Genomic DNA, 19,371 nt, shown 5'->3' with positions numbered 1-19,371 from the left:
CATTACCCTCAACATCACAACCTCTCATATACATATCAACCACCATAATATTTTTTATCGATAGTCAACTCAAAAAGTCTATTAAAACGAATCGACAGAGTGTCACCCTCAAACCACTTATCCTTCTAAAACAGACTAACAGAGTTTTGTCTCCATTTCCCACCTTTATACTAATGTTATTCTCAAACCATCTCCCAATACTCAAGGCAACATGAAAAAATCAAAGTTCGATCATAGTAGAAACAATTCTTAGTCAAATTTTACTTACCAACTCTGAATTACTGGACCTTCTTCCTTTAGGAACTAGAGAGTGAACACACAAAAAATTATTATTTTTTGATTTACAAATTTGCCAATGAAAATTAAACTTAAGATCTCATTTGTACCACTCAAAAAAAATTATGATTAATATTATTATGCTGGTTTGAACAAATTCCAAACTTAATACAATCCAAAGTCAAAACAAGCCTCTTCTAATGTCTTTGTAGAACCTATTGTCAAAGAAAAAAAGGTCTTTGAAGAACCGTGACATAACTTTCCGCAATAAAGCCATAAAAGTCTTTCTAGAATTGAAAATTAATCCAACTAAGACTAATCTCTTATAATTATTTCAGAAGGACTTGCATTATTACAAACATTTAGATGTATTTGAATGAGAAAATATTTGAGTTGATTTTTTTTTAAGAGAATTCAAACTTTTCTATATATAAAATTAAATGTAATCAATATATTTCAGATTGAGGGAACTTTGTTAAAAGACAAAAAAATAAAAATATTCCATGTTTTTGTCTTAATATTAGAATTGAGTGACATAACTTAACCGTATAAAATTGGTTTGTAAAGTAAGGTTTTTTTCTATTTATAAATTTATGTTCATTCATAACACTATTTAGTTTGGTGCTTGAATATTAATGGTGAGTGACATGATAGCAAAAATTTAGTAGCAGGTGATCTGCTAACAGGTGGTCTAATGGATCTTGGAGTAGAATTAGATATCATCTTAAAATTTTGAATTGTGTTTGACTCAACCCTACAAAATCAGTTTGTAAGATGAAAAATTATCTCTTATTATAAACTCATTTTTAAATCATCTCGAGGTGAAAACTATCTCTTATCATATACTCATATTCATATCATCTCATCCGAACACTATTGAATTTGACGCGTGAATAATAAATAGTGGATAATTTGATAATAGATAACCTAAACGATCTTAAGGAAAATATGATACTATCTTACAATTTTGAGTTAAGCTTAATTCAATCGTATAAACTCATTTTTAAACCATCCCACATCTGATATTAAAATCTCAACCCTTAATAAATGTAATTTTTATTTGTTCCTCATAATTTAAGATAGTACTTTCTCTAGGCTGGAACCACTTGATGTCAGAACTAATCCCGGACCAGATTCAACTGGTGGTGAAAAAAAAAATATAGTACTTCCTCCGATCCTTTTTACAAGAAATATTTTGAAAAAATTACACAGACCAAGGAATCACATTTAACATAGTTATTTTTATTTAATACTATTATAAAATTAAATTTATTCCATGTATACCCTTATTTAATTACTATTTATTCAACTAACTTACTTATTTTTAAATTCTCTCTTATAATAAATAAGGGCATAAGTGAAATTAGACATTTAAAACACATGAAAATTGGTCAAAGCTTCTTATAAAAAGAACCAATTTGTTTTCCCTAAGTGTTTCTTATAAAAAGGACCAGAGGAGGATCCGCCACTAAAATTAATTTTCTTTTTACAAAACTGCCCCGCCGTGATATATATTTCATCAAATACTTGAGGGACTCTTAAGTCTTCACATAAGTCACATCCGTGCAATATTTTCTACATTGACTGACCAAATCAGCAACTACGCAACCTGCAACCACTTTCTATATTTATTTCCACACCAAACAGAATTTGACAAGTGCGTCATTGTTGACTACAACGTTGATCGACATAAATGTTTCTATTAACAAAATGTTCCAAAATCTCCATTTATATATGAATATTTCGTCAATTAATTATAACCTCTAAATCAGTACAAAATGAACATTCTTCCTACCATACTCGTTATTGCTAACATACTATTTTTCTTCTCCAAAATTTCCTTTGCAATAAATACAATTACACAATCACATCCACTTCATGATGGAAGCACCTTAGTTTCTAAGGATGGAATATTTGAGTTGGGTTTCTTCAATCTTGGTGATTCCACAAACCGCTATGTTGGAATTTGGTACAAAAATATTCCTGTTAGAAGAGTCGTTTGGGTCGCCAACCGTGACAACCCAATCAAAGACAATTCTAGCAAGTTGATCATAAGTCGAGATGGAAACCTCGTGCTTCTAAATCAAAATCAAACTCTTGTATGGTCGACAAACACAACAACAAAGGTTTCAAGTCCAATTGTTCAACTCTTGGACAGTGGAAATTTAGTACTTAAAAATAACGGTGATGAAAATAATTTTTTGTGGCAGAGTTTTGATTATCCTTGTGATACAATATTATCAGGAATGAAGGTTGGATGGGACAAAAAAAGAGGTCTTGCTAGGAATATTACTGCATGGAAAAATTGGGATGATCCATCTTCAGGTGAGTTTGTTTCAGCTATGATACTAACTCCTAATCCTGAAAGTTTTATGTTGAAAGGCTCAACAAAATTCTTCAGGACAGGACCATGGACCGGTTCACGATCTAGTGGAGTAACTAGTGGAATAATTGGATTTCAACAAAATCCACTTTTTGATTATGAATTTGTCAACAACGAAGATGAGGTATATTATAAGTTCACACTAAAAAATAGTTCTGTGGTTTCTATAATTGTTTTTAACCAAACTCTTTCTGTTCGTCAACGACTCGTTTGGATTCCAGAATCCAAAATATGGAGTGTTTACCAAACCTTACCGCAAGATAGTTGTGATGCATACAATGTTTGCGGGGCAAATGGGCAATGTGCACTTGATGCATCGCCCATGTGCCAGTGTTTAGATGGATTTAAGCCGAAATCACCACAACAATGGAATGGAATGGACTGGAGACAAGGATGTGTGCGTAATGGTAATTGGAGTTGTGGTGTCAAAAAAAGAGACGGGTTTAAAAAAATTGTTGGGCTGAAATTGCCGGATACTACACATTCTTGGATCGATGAGAAAATGACACTAGAAGAATGCAAGGCTAAATGCTTGGGAAATTGTTCGTGTAGTGCTTACTCGAGTTTAGACTCATCTGAAACAGGTAGCGGTTGTTCGATCTGGTTTGGTGATCTTATTGATTTGAGGGTTTTACAAAGAGGAAACAACGTATATGTTCGAGTAGATGCTTCAGATATCGGTAAAGACTTTAATAGTCCATTTATTATTTTGCCAACATTAAGATATTAGTCAATTAGAGGATCATATTGTTCTTGAAATCACATCACATATGCTTTGTTTCTCTCTCAACTGATAATTGCAGGTGATGAAAATGCACATAAGAAAATGGTAGAATTGGTGGTATCAATTACAGTTCCGGTAGTCATTGTGATGTTATTGGCATTCACCTACATTTATATAAAAAAGGCAAAATATAAAGGTAAGTTTCTTCATTATACAACCTTTTTTATTTCTCAAAATTATGATAACTTTCCAATCAAATTTACATTTTGTTTTGAATGATTTTTTTTTTACTATTCAAAGGGAAAATAGAGAAAATGACAAGGTTGGAAAAGAAAGATGAAGATACGCATGAAGATTTTGAGCTTCCTATCTATGATATAGCTACAATACTCAAGGCAACAAATAACTTCTCTTTCAACAATAAGCTAGGTGAAGGTGGTTTTGGACCGGTATATAAGGTAAACTTATGACATTTCAATTAACATGGACAAAATATAAATCATGAAACTCATTGTTTATTTAAATATTTCAACTATTACTAATTTATAGGGTATATTGCTTGATGGACAAGAAATTGCTGTCAAAAGACTATCAAAGAGTTCCGGACAAGGATCACAAGAGTTTAAAAATGAAGTTATATTATGTGCTAAACTTCAACATCGAAATCTTGTTAAGGTTGTTGGTTGTTGTATTGAAGGAGATGAGAAAATGTTGATCTATGAATACATGTCGAATAATAGTCTCGATTCATTTCTTTTAGGTGAGTAGTTTTTTGCAAATTAAAGTATAATAATATAAGTTCAATATTATTTGCAAAGAAACGACTAATAAACTTACTGGACACTCTCTTCAGATCCAATACAGAGTAAATTGTTAGATTGGTCCGCACGCTTTAACATTATTTTTGGAATAGCTCGAGGGCTTCTTTATCTTCATCAAGACTCAAGATTAAGGATCATACACAGAGATCTGAAAGTGAGTAATATTTTACTAGACAATGATATGAATCCAAAAATTTCGGATTTTGGCTTGGCTAGAATGTGTGGAGGTGATCAAATTGAAGGGAGAACAAACAAAATAGTTGGGACATAGTAAGTATATCTTAAAAGATAACAAGCGTGTTGTATAACTAATTGAACATTTGAATAATTATTGGTTGTTTCTTTTTTCAGCGGTTATATGGCTCCAGAATATGCCATTGATGGACTATTCTCTATAAAATCAGATGTCTTTAGTTTTGGTGTATTATTATTAGAAATTATTAGTGGAAAGAAAAATAGAGCACGAAACTACCGAGAACATGATCATAATCTTATTGGCTATGTAAGTACCTCTAAATACAATTATTCTCTTATATTATAGCAATATATGACAAATTAATCTATTGAACTTTTGTAGGCATGGAGATTGTGGAAAGAGGGAATTCCAATCAAATTGATCGATGATAACATAAGAGACTCGTGCATTGAATTTGAAGCAATACGTTGTATTCAAATTGGTCTATTATGCCTACAACATCATCCCGACGATAGACCAAACATGACATCTGTAGTTGTGATGTTAAATAGCGAAAATACTTTATCTATACCTAAGGAGCCTGGTTTCTTGATTAAGTTCTCTGCTGAAGGAGAACCTTCTTCCGGAAAAGAAACATCTTCAACAAATGAAATAACTATATCAATATTAGAGGCCAGATAGATAAATTTGTGTATGTCTTACCATCACAATATTTTTTACTCAAACCCAACGTCTGCGTGCCCCTGAATAAAAAAAAATTATGAAAAAAGAGTTCGCATTTTAGAATGTGAACTCTATTTTCATGATATTTTTCATCTAGGGGGCGTAGACTTCAAGTTTTAGTAAAAAATATTGCCACTCGCTACTTAAAGTGCGAACCATGCTCACATCCTAAAAAATAAGGGGGTTAGTTTGATAGTTTTAGGGGCGCCTGAAGTTTTTCGTGGGCATAAAAGGTAAAACTCTATTATAAATAGAAGGGTGGTTGCACTAAGCAGTTGATCCCAATTCACGGTATTATTTCTCTACTTCTTGCTCCTCTCTTCCATCACTTATTAGACTTTATTCATTTAAAATAATTAAGACATTAAACTTATGTAGTTAATAAACTCATTCTAAAATGAATCGTTCGAAAAAAAATCAAAGTTTAATTTATGATAAAAATAATTCTTAGTCAAATTTTACTCACAAACTCTGAATTATTGGACCTTATTCCTTTAGGAACTAGAGAATAAACAACCAAAAAATCTTATTTTTTGGTTTACAATGTTATCAATGAAAATTGAACCTAAGACCTCATACATATTATTCAAACCACTTGGCATTATCACTGGACTAAATCCATTGGCTTAAAAGGAAGTCTCATTTTTAAATGGAGTATATGAAACTCTAAAAAAGTTTATGATTAATATTTACAATTATCTTGGTTTGTTGTAAAAAAAAAAACTATTACTTTTGGTTTGAACCATCAGCCGACCTAGGGGGGCTGGGGAGGGCCATGGTCCATCCCCAAAAAATGTGAAATTACTTAAATATCCTTGGTAGTTTTATAAAATTATACCTATTTACTATAGGGGTTTTCTAACTTAGACCCTAGTTAGGTCTAAGTTAGCAAGGTGCACCTTTTGAGTTGGACAAAAATACCTTTTTTTTTTTTTTTGAAACAATAGAGCAACTGGGGCATGTATGTAATTTGCATCATAAAAATACCTTTTTTTTTTTTTTGAAACAATTGAACAACTATTACATTTTTTAAATTTCTTCCAAATTTCGACCTCATTTTACGTGCGAATCGAACGCCGATTTCAAAAACTAATACCGGAAACCTTTGTAAAATTGAAAAACGATCAAAATCCATATAAGGAACGTCGAGTTTCGTTGAGTATTGAGGGAGATCGAACCGGGTCAAAAACCGGGTCGCACGACCCGTTTCTGCATAAAACGGGTGGGAGGGACGATGAACAGTGCGCGTCGCCCACGCCCACTCTCACCGGCGGCGAGTGGGGGCGCGTGCGGCCTCAGGGAGGCTCTATTTTTTTTTTATTTTTTCATAATAAAATAGTAGATAATATTCTGGAAATTTTGGTATATTGTATGAAATTTTTGGAGACCCGAAACTATTTTTAGTTAATTAAATGAGTAAAAAGATAATTAAAAATATTATAATTCCATAAAAAATTTCCAAAATTTTATGTAAAGTACTATGAATTATTTAGAACCCTCTTGTGTACCTCACTCTCCCTAGTTCAAGTCATGAAATTATTTTCACAAATTCCGCTGATTATTTAAAACCATTTAACAAATAATAATAATAATTTCATAGATTTGTACTCTGAAACCAATTGTTTTTTTATTTGTTTCTAATAAAATATTAGATAATATTCTGGAACTTTTGGTATATTTTATGAAATTTTTTGAGACCTGAAACTATTTTTCGTTAATTAAATGAGATAAAACGGTAATTAAAAACTACTGTTTGCTTCTGAAACCATTTAGCTGGAAGAATGGTTTCAGAGAGTTATACTGTGAAACCATTCTAGCAGTAAAATGGTTTCAGAAGCAAACAATTAAAAATCAACTCTCCTGAAACCATTCTATCAGTGAAATGGTTTCAAAGTACAACGCTCTGAAACCATTGTACCAGCTAAATGGTTTCAGAATGGTTTCAGAAGCAAACAATTAAGAAATTACTCACTGAAACCATTCTACCAGTAAAATGGTTTCAGAGAGTTATACTGTGAAACCATTCTACCAGCTAAATGGTTTCACAGTATTATATAAAGATAATTAAAGGTAGTGAAAAATTGAGTTTTTTTTTTTGTGTCCAAATCAAACGAACCAAGTCTCTATTTGTAGACAAAAAAAAATTATGAATTTTGGTATAAAAATAAAAAAATAAAAAATTAATTTACAACGAAATAATTGAGTTTAAAGTATTAAATGAAAAAAAAAACACGCCAACCACCCAGCAGTTGACACGTGTCCTGCTTTTTTAAAATAAAATTTTCTCTCTCCAGGCGCAGATCTAGTGTGGTGCACGCGCTGGCTTATCATGGAGATGGATGATCTGGACTGTCTGATTGATCCGACAGCCATGATGAGATCATCTCTTGGCCGTCTGATGGAAATCAACGGTCTGTAACGGTGGTCCTGCGGTAGGCGCGCGACACTGGATCAGCGCCAATATGTTTTTTTTTTTTTTTTTTAAAAAAAAGAAAGGGTATTTTTGTCCCACTCAAAAGGTGCACCTTGCTAATTTAGACCCAACTGGGTCTAAATTAGCAGCCCCCTTTACTATATATATATAATCGTTGCGGTACAAATATATCAAATTGGGAGTTTGGCCTAGTGGTATGTAGCATGGTTTTATGGCAAGAGGTCCTTTGTTCAACTCCCTCTTCTCTTATTTTTTGCATTTTCTTCTTTTCTTTTAAAAAATTCATGTTTAATATATATACCCATAATTTGAATCCGAATCCATGGAGAGTTTGAGAACAAAACAATTCCTCAAACCACTTAACCAAACACATTTTTTCATAAAATGTTAATTTTCATGTATATATATATATATATATATATATATATATATATATATATATATATATATATATATATATATATATGTATGTATATATCAATACAAAAAATAGACAATTTTGTTTTTCTTTTATAAAAAAAGCACAATTATTTTCAATTAAAAATAATTATTATCTTTTAAGCAATAAAATATATAATTTTTTGATGATCCAACTTATATAAATATTAATTTAAAATAAATCATTGATAATTTTTCAAGTTATTTGGAACACGTCGAATATTATTTAGAGCGTGAAATTTAATTTTATGGTAAAATTTATATTTATTCTAAATTAAATTTTTATATGAAATATAATTTTTATATTTAATTTAAATATTATAATTTTTTTGCGGCCCACCCAAAAATTATTTTCCAGTTCCGCCACTGTCTTTGAACAAATTCCAAAATTAATACGGAACTTCGAATCCAAAGTCAAAATAAGCATCTTCTAAGATCTTTGTGGTGGAACCTATTGTCAAAGAAGAAAGATCTTCGTAGAACCGTGACATAACTTTCCGCAATAAAGCCATAAAGGTCTTTCTAGAATTTAAAATTAATCCAACTAAGACTAATCTCTTATATATGTATTTTAGAAGGACTTGCATTATTACAAATATTTATAGTGTATTTGAATGAGAAAATATTTGAGTTGATGTAGTTTTTTTTAAGAGAATTCAATTTTTTCTATATAAAAAAAAATATAAAATTAAATGTAAATCAATATATTTCAGATCGAGGGAACTTTGTTAATAGACAAAAAAAAAATTCCATGTTTTTGTCTTAATATTAGAATTGAGTTTCACATAACTTAACCATATAAAATTAGTTTGTAAAATTGTACCAAAAAAAAAAGGGTTTGTAAAGAAAAAAAAAATTCGGAACACTATTGAGTTTGATGTTTGAATATTATAATAGCAAGTAACATGATAGCAAAAATTTGGTAACAAGTGATCCGATAACAGGTGGCCTAATAGATCTTGCAGAAGAATGAATTGTACTTGACTCAACCCTACAAAATAAGTTTATAAGGTAAAAAATTATCTCTTTATTATAAACCCATTTTTAAATCATCTCGAGGTTATCCAATAATAGATATAACCTAAATGATCTTGGAGGAAAATATGATACTATCTTAAAATTTTGAATTAATCTTAATTCAATCATATATACTCATTTTAAAACCATTTAAACCATCTCACATATGTCCCTATGAGTTTAACTTAATTGACAGGAACATCATACTATATATATAGACGTCGGAATACGAACCCAGACACTCCATATATTCTCACATTTAAAATGAATTTTCTAGTCACTAAACTACTTGACCAAAAATCATCCCACATCTGATATTAAAATCTTAATAAATGTAATTTTTATTTTTTCCTCGTAATAATTTAAGATAGTATTAAAACTATGCCACTAAAATTATTTTATTTTTTACAAAACTGCCCTGCCGTGATATATATTTCATCAAATACTTGAGAGAGTCTCAAGTCTTCAGATAAGTCACATCCGTGCAATATTTTCTACGTTGACTGACCAAATCAGCAACCACGCAACCACTTAAGTTCTATATTTATTTCCACACCAAAGAGAATTTGACAAGTGCGTCATTGTTGAGACTACAACGTGGATCAACATAAATGTTTCTATTATTACTCCTCGATCTGTGAGTCAGTTGACTGCGTTACGCATGTCAATGCATAACTTTGGAGATTAATATTTTTAATTATATAATAGTCAATATTATAAAAATATGATATTTTGAAAAGACTGATCGAGATGAACCTAACATCTTATATGCTAATATTTGTTTTTATTTATTAGTAAAAAAATAGAGTCAAAGTAAGATATGTGAATACTGTATAGGTCATGCTAAACAGTGCTCCCGGGGCACTTGTTAAGCATACCAAAAAAGGAAATAAAAAATAAAATAAATATTAAAAAGACAACTTTTTATACTTTTGATGTATTGAATGCACGTATTTCGAGACAAAATTTCTATTTTTAAATGCTTAACCAGTGCCCGGGGGCACTGTTTAGCATTTTTCATACTGTATATAATCAAAATGACTCACTTATTTTGGGACGGAGAGAGTAACAAAATGTTCCAAAATCTCCATTTATATATGAATATTTCTTCAATTAATTATAACCCATAAATCAATGCAAAATGAACATTCTTCCAACCATACTCGTTATTGCTAACATACTATTTTTCTTCTCCAAAATTTCCTTTGCAATAGATACAATTACACAATCACTTCCCGATGGAAGCACCTTAGTTTCTAAGGATGGAATATTTGAGTTGGGTTTCTTCAATCTTGGTGATTCCACAAACCGCTATGTTGGAATTTGGTACAAAAATATACCTGTTAGAAGAGTCGTTTGGGTCGCCAACCGTGACAACCCAATCAAAGACAATTCTAGCAAGTTGATCATAAGTCGAGATGGAAACCTCTTGCTTCTAAATCAAAATCAAACTCTTCTATGGGCGACAAACACAACAACAAAGGTTTCAAGTCCAATTGTTCAACTCTTGGACAGTGGAAATTTAGTACTTAAAACTAACGGTGATGAAAATAATTTTTTGTGGCAGAGTTTTGATTATCCTTGTGATACAATATTATCGGGAATGAAGGTTGGATGGGACAAAAAAAGAGGTCTTGCTAGGAATATCACTGCATGGAAAAATTGGGATGATCCATCTTCAGGTGAGTTTGCTTCAGCTATGATACTAACTCCTAATCCTGAAAGTTTTATGTTGAAAGACTCAACAAAATTCTTCAGGACAGGACCATGGACCGGTTCACGATCTAGTGGAATAATTGGATTTCAACAAAATCCAATTTATGATTATGAATTTGTCAACAATGAAGATGAGGTATATTATATGTTTACACTCAAAAATAGTTATGTGGTTTCTATAATTGTTTTTAACCAAACACTTTCTGTTCGTCAACGACTCGTTTGGATTCCAGAATCCAAAATATGGAGTGTTTACCAAACCATACCGCAAGATAGCTGTGATGCATACAATGTTTGCGGCGCAAATGGGCAATGTGCACTTGATGCATCGCCCATGTGCCAGTGTTTAGATGGATTTAAGCCGAAATCACCACAACAATGGAATGGAATGGACTGGAGACAAGGATGTGTGCGTAATGGTAATTGGAGTTGTGGGGTCAAAAAACGAGACGGGTTTAAAAAAATTGCTGGGCTGAAATTGCCGGATACTACACATTCTTGGATTGATGAGAAAATGACACTAGAAGAATGCAAGGCTAAATGCTTGGGAAATTGTTCGTGTAGTGCTTACTCAAGTTTAGACTCAACTGAAACAGGTAGCGGTTGTTCTATCTGGTTTGGTGATCTTATTGATTTGAGAGTTTTACAAAGAGGAAACAACGTATATGTTCGAGTAGATGCTTCAAATATCGGTAAAGACTTTAATAGTCCATTTATTATTTTGTCAACATTAAGATATTAGACAATTAGAGGATCATATTGTTCTTGAAATCACATCATATATGCTCTGTTTCTCTCTCAACTGATAATTCCAGGTGATGAAAATGCACATAAGAAAATGGTAGAATTGGTGGTATCAATTACAGTTCCGGTAGTCATTGTGATGTTATTGGCATTCACCTACATTTATATAAAAAAGGCAAAATATAAAGGTAAGTTTCTTCATAATACAACCTTTTTTATTTCTCAAAATTATTATGATAACTTTCCAATCATATTTACATTTTGTTTTGAATGATTTTTTTTTTATTCAAAGGGAAAATAAAAAAAATGACAAGGTTGGAAAAGAAAGATGAAGATACACATGAAGATTTTGAGCTTCCTATCTATGATATAGCTACAATACTCAAGGCAACAAATAACTTCTGTTTCAACAATAAGCTAGGTGAAGGTGGTTTTGGACCGGTATATAAGGTAAACTTATGACATTTCAATTAACATGGACAAAATATAAATCATGAAACTCATTGTTTATTTAAATATTTCAACTATTACTAATTTATAGGGTATATTGCTTGATGGACAAGAAATTGCTGTCAAAAGACTATCAAAGAGTTCCGGACAAGGATCACAAGAGTTTAAAAATGAAGTTATATTATGTGCTAAACTTCAGCATCGAAATCTCGTTAAGGTTGTTGGTTGTTGTATTGAAGGAGATGAGAAAATGTTGATCTATGAATACATGTCGAATAATAGCCTCGATTCATTTCTTTTAGGTGAGTAGTTTTTTGCAAATTAAAGTATAATATTTGGTGTGATATAAGTTCAATATTATTTGCAAAGAAACGACTAATAAACTTACTGGACACTCTCTTCAGATCCTATACAAAGTAAATTGTTAGATTGGTCCGCACGCTTTAACATTATATTTGGAATAGCTCGAGGGCTTCTTTATCTTCATCAAGACTCAAGATTAAGGATCATACACAGAGATTTGAAAGTGAGTAATATTTTACTAGACAATGATATGAATCCAAAAATTTCGGATTTTGGCTTGGCTAGAATGTGTGGAGGTGATCAAATTGAAGGGAGAACAAACAAAATAGTTGGCACATAGTAAGTTTATCTTAAAAGCACTACTAAAAAAATAGGTGTTTAATAGCATTTTTTTTAACTTTTAACATCGCTTAAAAACGCTATGACTGAATCCGCTATTATAGGTCTGGGTGCCTATAATAGCGTTTGAAAAACGCTATCAAATATGTACTTTTAATATCGGTTTTTCCAAAAAGCGATGTTGTATCTGCCTTCTCGCGACCAAAGACGCTTTCGGATACGGGTTTCGATAGCGCTTTTGTACAAAAGCGATGTTATATATGATCTATAATAGCGCCCGTGTTTATAAAACGCTATTATAATTCGTTGTCTGGACTAACATTTAATAGCGCCCATGTAAAAAACGCTATTGTATGTCCTGTATTGTTTTTTTTTTTTTTTACTAATCCTGACCCTTTTTTTTAAACAATATATATATACTTTCAAAATATATATTATCAAATTTTTTTGAAAAATAGTGTTGTACCACACAAGCTCTAATAAAATAAAAACTCTTGTAATACATTCATTTCATAAATAAAACCAATCCGACTACAAGACAAATCCGAATTGAATAGTGCAAACACAAAGACCACTACAAAAGAGATATTGTCAAACTGTGGCCATAGCTTATAATGAGAAAATCAATGACAAATTTTAGTACAAAACACAAAGACCACTACAAAAGATAGTCAAACTCTAGCCCTACTTTCCTCTGCGACGTGTCACTTGATGAGAACCGTCCACTTCATCGAAAAAGGAAGCCCTCAAACTACCTGTATATATAGATGTACAAGAAATTAGGCATTTGCTTGATAATACATCATTTGGCAGCATACAACTTGTCTTTCTCTCTTAGAAACCACACAAATTCAGCATACACCTCAAAATAGCAGCAAAACATTGCTAAAGTATTGCAACTCAGGATCTCGCGTCATGTCACTAACGCGCTTAGGCAGCATGCTCATAATTCATCCTAGTTTCAATGGTCCATTTACAAATAATCTTTTTAAGAGAAAAAATAGTATGACCTTGGGGACATTATGATTATCCCCATTACTCTAAAATTTGACAATGGATGTGTAAATTCAAGAATACCAACTACATTTTCTACCAAGCACAACAGTCATATCAAAATATATTTGGATAATTAAATATTTATAGGATGCAACTTACCAATTAATGATCAACTATTATTTTTGCAGCCTTTTTGCATCATTGATAACATCTTCAACCATATGGGTAGCCCACTCCTCCTTCACCTTATCTAGCTTCTCTTTAGAGTATGTAGAATGTCTATGGCGAGAAAAATACTTCAAATATAAAAGTAACACAAAATTGAGTCAGAATTGAATTACACTACATTTTATATACCTAGCTATATATAAAAATATGAAATAATAATAATTCAAATAATGTACATTATCAGGAATCTTATTTGGATATTCCATGATAACTTCTTTCATAAATCTCATGATAAAATATCCGCAGTCAATAGTATTTCTTTGACGAGGACACTAAAAAAACACATTTGCAAAGATCAATTTTAATTTACACTGCATAACTATTATTTACAATCATCAATAATTAGAAAATACCTTTATTTTATTCCATTTGATTTTATCTTTCTTTGACTTGGAGATTTTATTTTCACACCAGGCACGGTAGATTTGAATTGCACTAACAAAATTAAATTAACTTCAAATGAGTAATTATCTATAACAATATATAAAGGGGATAAGGGAGTTTGGGCTGGATTTTTTTTTGTCCATTTTGCCCTTAACTTCCTTTATGGTTTTTTAATTATTCCATAATTGCCCTTAACTTCCTCTTTTTTTTAATGGTTTTTTCATCTATATCTATTCTATACTATAATATATAAAAAGAATACATGAGTTTTGGGGTAGAATTTTCATAATACCAACATTACCTTTGCTTTTTTTTAGTAGCAACAAAAATCTTTTATTAACAAACTCACCATAACATAAGGCGTATCTTTTTTTTTGGGTACATAAGTTAGACACAGGCAGGCAGGCGCGGAACGCGCCTGCCTGGCCCGCTAGTTACAAATAATAATCATACTGATATAACTGTTGAATTAAAAGAAATGATACTCACTTTTCAAACTTTGTTTTTATACTTCCATGATCTGAAGGTTTGCCACCAAGCGGATCCAAAAAATATATAACCTCAGCATCAGGATTGATGACAAACAAAACTTAATGAATCCTGCACCGAAATTTGAATATTGCAATGAATAATTCACATTTAACGCATTCACACACATCTCTTAAAAATGTAATTTAAATATAAATCTTACCCAACATTATAAGGTGCAAGACATTCGATTGGAAGACATCCATGTCTGATCCATAGCTCCTACAAATAATATGCCCAAGTTTAGTATCTTAGTCCTAACACATCCCTTCTACTATGCTACCACCTACCCACACCTTAAGAGGTATGAAGTACTTAATGATATTTAACTTATAGTAACAGAGATATGAACTAAATTACTAACTTAGAACTTAAAATTTAGTAGAGTCCTAATTAGTAGTACTCAATCATAATCACATCACACAAATCATAAACCACAAAAACCACACAACATAGAAATTTAAGACTATGTATTTAGATTAATAACAACTTGAATTCCATATCAGTAGAGAAATCACAACAGATACTTAAGTAGTTATATTGCAAGTTAAGTCTTAAGTTAGCTTTTATAGGTAAATACTTAAGTAGTTATTACTTATTAGCTAGGTTGTTAAAGCGGAAAAGCAGCACGATGCGGACAACCTCAAAATTGACGCGGCGCGGTAACGGGGAGCATCGCGGGCTCTATTTAAGCGACACGTCGTGGACAATAAAAATTACATGATATAGTTAATGATATAGTTAATTAATGGACAGAACTTAGATCAAACAATATGGCATATGGATATTTATTTTTTGTCCAGATTCAGTAACATTATTAATGGAGGTTATTTAATGTTAGCATCATAATTTGGCTTCAGAAATTGATGCCGAGGGATATAAAGAACTAGATGCAAGTTTTGTACTTAACTAATTTGTAACTAATGTTATATACCCTGAATAAATGCTGCATCCCAATTCTGAGGCCAGTCAACAATTTTTTAAGGATTCTAGGTCAGAAACAGCAGGAACTTGAGAATACAACATAATTTCAGAATAATAATAAAGTGGTGCTACTTGCAAAGCAAAAAATCATGTCTGGTTTAAATTACCAGTTATCTTTCCTTATTATCTTTGGCCTATAGTCAGCACGCATCCTATGGTTTCAATTCTGGAAAGGCTTAGTCTTTTACAAATGTAGGAGGAGCAGTTAGAGCTTTCCAGCATGACTGTTTAACTTCTCTAGAAGTAGCATTCTTGCATAGCATTAAAATGTGATCCAGCTAATTCTAATTCTCTTTTTCTGGCCTAAAATATATAGGTCCTAATTAGTTGTCCTCAATCATAATAACATCACACAAATCATAAACCACAAAAACCACACAACATAGAAATTTAAGACTATATATTTAGATTAATAACAACTTGAACTCCATATTAGTAGAGAAATCACAGTAGATACTTAAGTAGTTATTTGCAAGTTAAGTCGTAGGATAGCTTTTATAGGTAAATACTTAAGTAGTTATTACTTATTAGTACAGAAACAGTTATTTACTTATATCTTTGGAGCTCACCATAAATAACTATTGCAATTTTGGGGTGAGACACTATAATATTAGTACATAAACAGGTCCTGATATATCAATACAGAAATCAGAATCACAAGGCAAAGAAGTGTCTCCTAAAACAGTGTCCTGATATATCAGTACAGAAATCATAGCTAAATAGCCAACACCTAAAACAGCTCCTAAAAAACTCTCTTATATACATCTATATGATGCATGTGTCAACAGCGTGTAAACTTCATTTTTATAATGAAACCAACCTGACGAATCAGTACTCCCCACCGTCTTATTTATAATTCCTTGGTTTATATTAAACGGTCAATGGGACAAATTAACAATCAATGTTATCCTAGAGTTTTAAAATAATATGGCCTTATGTGTAAGTATAAAAAGAGTCCAAATTCTACTTGCTTAAACACTGATGTAAGGCATGGAAAATCAAAATTGACTAAAAAGTGGACAAACATGGAAACAAGTAAACAATATACATGTAGCCACAATAGATTATTTCAAAATATGGACAGTCTAGACTTGGAAATATAAGTATACAGGAACTATAGCAAATTTAAATTAAGGACATGGATCATTTCATAAAACAGGTAGTGCCTACCAATAGTTTACTGTATTCTAACTTAAATTAATTTTGCAAATTTAATTTTCTCAGACATCTATAATGTAAGCATATAACATAACCATACCTTAATAACCACGGTTTGAGATGTGACGGCACGACGACGAACAAGTACGACTTCCGAAAAATTGAATTGTTGGGTATATGGTGGAGAGAAGAGGATTGATGGGTTATGGGTTAGGGCTCACAATGATTTCTGGTTCTTGGAGATTAGGGTTAACAGTTGGGTTCAAGCAATTAGATTGGAGGAAGATGAACAGGAACGGTTTCTCTCAATTCCTTAGGGTTTGAAGGAATTAGATTTCCAAGATGTCAAATTTTCGTTTCCTTTGTATACATGGGATTTGAGGATCGTGGGTTAAGATTTATGCAAAGGAACTGATTTTAGTGCGAGAAAGAAAATCCTTCGTCGCCTGAAATTTGATCTTTAATTTGTTTTTATTTTATTTTTTATTTTAAAAAAAAAGGTTCAAGGGGTCAAGGGTTCGAAACCCACCCACCACCTTTTTAATTAATTTCAAACGCGCCTATACTGCTTTAATAGCGTTGTTTCAAAAGCGCTATCATAATGCTTTTTGTTTTGGGCTTTAACAGCGGTTTCTTCACAAAACGCTATAATAAGGTTCGCTGGTTGGAGCTTTTAATAGCGGTTTTCATAAAACAGCTATCGTAAGGGCTCCGTTTTAAGTTTTAATAGCGCTTTCTAAATAAGCGCTATTAAAAGGGCGCTATTAAAACTCAGTTTTGTAGTAGTGAAGATAACAAGCGTGTTGTATAACTAATTGAACATTTGAATAATTATTGGTTGTTTCTTTTTTCAGCGGTTATATGGCTCCAGAATATGCCATTGATGGACTATTCTCTATAAAATCAGATGTCTTTAGTTTTGGTGTATTATTATTAGAAATTATTAGTGGAAAGAAAAATAGAGCACAAAACTACCGAGAACATGATCATAATCTTATTGGCTATGTAAGTACCTCTAAATACAATTATTCTCTTATATTATAGCAATATATGACAAATTAATCTATTGAACTTTTGTAGGCATGGAGATTGTGGAAAGAGGGAATTCCACTCAAATTGATTGATGATAATATAAGAGACTCGTGCATTGAATTTGAAGCAATACGTTGTATTCAAATTGCTCTATTATGCTTACAACATCATCCCGACGATAGACCAAACATGACATCTGTAGTTGTGATGTTAAATAGCGAAAATACTTTGTCTATACCTAAGGAGCCTGGTTTCTTGATTAAAAAGTTCTCTGCTGAAGGACAACCTGCTTCTGCAAAAGAAACATCTTCAACAAATGAAATAACTATATCACTATTAGAGGCCAGATAGATAAATTTGTGTATGTCTAATATTGTTGTATTATGCAGTTTTACTTGAATTATTGAATTCATTAATTGTTACTTATCATAGTCATACTACAAGAAACTTTTCATTTTAGTTACATTAAATACCCTTAACTAAAAGTCGATTTATCGTAGATGTCGCTTCAAAAAGACCTACAACAATGACAAATTATGGTGACAAATTTTCATTTGCTGAATAAATTTGATGGGTTTACCTATATATTTTTTATATTACTCATTTGCCTCAACATCACAACCTCTCCTATACATATCAGCCACCGCGATATTTTTATCGGTAGTTAACTCTAAAAGTCTATTAAAACAAATCGATAAAGTGTCACTGATGCTAGGTTCACGCTACGTTATCTCAAACGAGGGTTATACTATAAGACAATAAAGAGGCGGAATATAAAACTGAGAAAATAAATACTTCATTCATAACCTCTAAAGAGGCAACTCATACACTTATATAGTTAGGGTTTTTTTAGATACTAATGGATCAAATACTAATGGGCCCAAGGCCTCTTGAAGGAAAGACAAATAATTCAAATAATTTTACTTTTCGCACTCCCCAGCAGAAGTGAGCACCCCCTGAAGCGGATCTTAACTATGAAACGTATGAAAGATGGGAATATGATTGCTTGTTTCCCATAGCAGAAGCTTCTAAAACTTGGCAAAGAAGACAATTCCAAGTATTCCAAATTTTCAAATATAAGACTTAAGCTTATAATTTGCTAAATTGATCATACTTTTCATTGGATCTCCTGGTCTTGCACGAATTAACATATGCACAATTCTGAAAATCGGGTAGATGTCTGCAGAATGTTGTTAGCTGAAAAGTAAATTATTTTGAGTTTGAGACTCTAGTTGTTTACATATTGGATGCAACAAACAAGTGATGGAAATTGTTAAAATATATGAAAATGTTTATAATATCTTGATATTATGCTATAGTATTCTAGTTTATTTCATATGGTTAGTTTCTTAAATTAGAGTCTTAGTTATACAAAGCCAGAGTTTTTTTGTTCTGTATGGACTTAGCCCACCGAAATTGGTACCAGTGGGAATCGAACCTGAGACCTTGAGAGGAGCATACTCCAAGAGCCCAAGCCAACACCACTCGACCAACCCC

The 19,371-nt window shown here is 31.7% G+C and overlaps 1 protein-coding gene across 1 annotated transcript; it reads left to right on the top strand.

Annotated features, from left to right (window-relative positions):
* The first annotated feature begins 1,931 nt into the window (after positions 1-1,931).
* LOC123915292 lies at positions 1,932-18,296 on the top strand. The gene is made up of 14 exons (XM_045966428.1): positions 1,932-3,339; positions 3,463-3,579; positions 3,684-3,841; positions 3,933-4,143; positions 4,237-4,474; positions 4,556-4,706; positions 4,782-5,078; positions 10,139-11,420; positions 11,544-11,660; positions 11,765-11,922; positions 12,014-12,224; positions 12,327-12,564; positions 17,697-17,847; positions 17,923-18,296. Exons 1-14 carry the CDS (start codon positions 2,055-2,057, stop codon positions 18,223-18,225), a joined length of 4,917 nt encoding a protein of 1,638 aa, XP_045822384.1. The 5' UTR covers positions 1,932-2,054; the 3' UTR covers positions 18,226-18,296.
* The last annotated feature ends 1,075 nt before the right edge of the window (positions 18,297-19,371 follow it).

Source organism: Trifolium pratense, linkage group LG3 (assembly GCF_020283565.1).
Source record: "Trifolium pratense cultivar HEN17-A07 linkage group LG3, ARS_RC_1.1, whole genome shotgun sequence".
Lineage (NCBI taxonomy): Eukaryota > Viridiplantae > Streptophyta > Magnoliopsida > Fabales > Fabaceae > Trifolium > Trifolium pratense.
The sequence above is the reverse complement of the archived record's forward strand: the minus strand, read 5'-3'. Positions and strand labels throughout refer to the sequence as shown.